This window comes from Apaloderma vittatum, unplaced genomic scaffold (assembly GCF_000703405.1).
Source record: "Apaloderma vittatum isolate BGI_N311 unplaced genomic scaffold, ASM70340v1 C11819480, whole genome shotgun sequence".
Lineage (NCBI taxonomy): Eukaryota > Metazoa > Chordata > Aves > Trogoniformes > Trogonidae > Apaloderma > Apaloderma vittatum.
This window is the reverse complement of record NW_009746163.1, coordinates 282-1132: the sequence shown is the minus strand read 5'-3', so window position 1 is coordinate 1132 and position 851 is coordinate 282. Positions and strand designations below refer to the sequence as shown.

The window sequence follows — 851 nt, the reverse complement described above, 5'->3', positions numbered from 1 at the left end:
AAAGTAAAAACTTTAAGCATCGGATGTACAGATGTTTGCAATGTGTCTGGTAATGTAAATGCCAGTAACCCCAGGGAGCATCAAACCTTTCTCTATTACAGGCAACTGTTAAATTGGAAGATGGGAAATTAGTAGCTGAATTTCCCAACTATCGTCACACTGCAGAGATTTCTGGAGGAAAGCTAGTAGAGGTGAGTTCTCAAATTTCCAGATTAGTTTTTATAAAACAAACACACAAACCCTTTCAAGACCAGCAGGCTTAACATTTTGAGTTCAGAAAAAATCTTTAGACAAAGTAAAGCAAAACTCTTTCATAATTTTCTCCTTCATTCTAGACAATCTTCTACAATTTTGTGCAGGTTTAATCCAAAAATTAAATGAACAAGCTTTTCATCATTTTTGATAAACTTGAAATACAGATCGTGCATCTTAGGCATGTACACACAGTTTTATAGCTGTAAGACTGGAATGCTTAGACAAAAATATTCCCAAGCTCTGATGTATTTGACTGTTTTCACTCTGCCTATACCTCAAGAATAGTAAAAAATATACCAAAACCCAACAAACTTTTGACCTACAACTTCTATGTTTCTATAAAGTTTTTAACTTTTTTTCATTCTTAAAAGACGATCTAGCTGCAACTCCTCAGAGAATTTCTGTAGTACCTATTTCCTTAGTCTTATCAAAGGGAAAAAACCTAAACACAGGAGGCTGGATTTCAAGTAGTATTCCATTTTGTCAACAAATTGGCAACACAGCTTTCTTAGTCAATGAAACTACCACCCTTCTAGGAATGCTTGTAAAACAGTCAGTGTTCTGATGTTTGACAGTCCTGAGTCTCACCGATTTCC

General features: G+C 35.1%; 1 protein-coding gene across 1 annotated transcript; it reads left to right on the top strand.

Moving 5' to 3' along the window:
* Positions 1 to 101: 101 nt before the first annotated feature.
* LOC104279977 (gastrotropin-like) lies at positions 102 to 263 on the top strand (the record flags this gene model as incomplete). Its single annotated transcript, XM_009877463.1, has 1 exon — positions 102 to 263. A coding segment is annotated over one exon (162 nt), but the record flags the coding sequence as incomplete, so codon positions are not given.
* Positions 264 to 851: the final 588 nt, after the last annotated feature.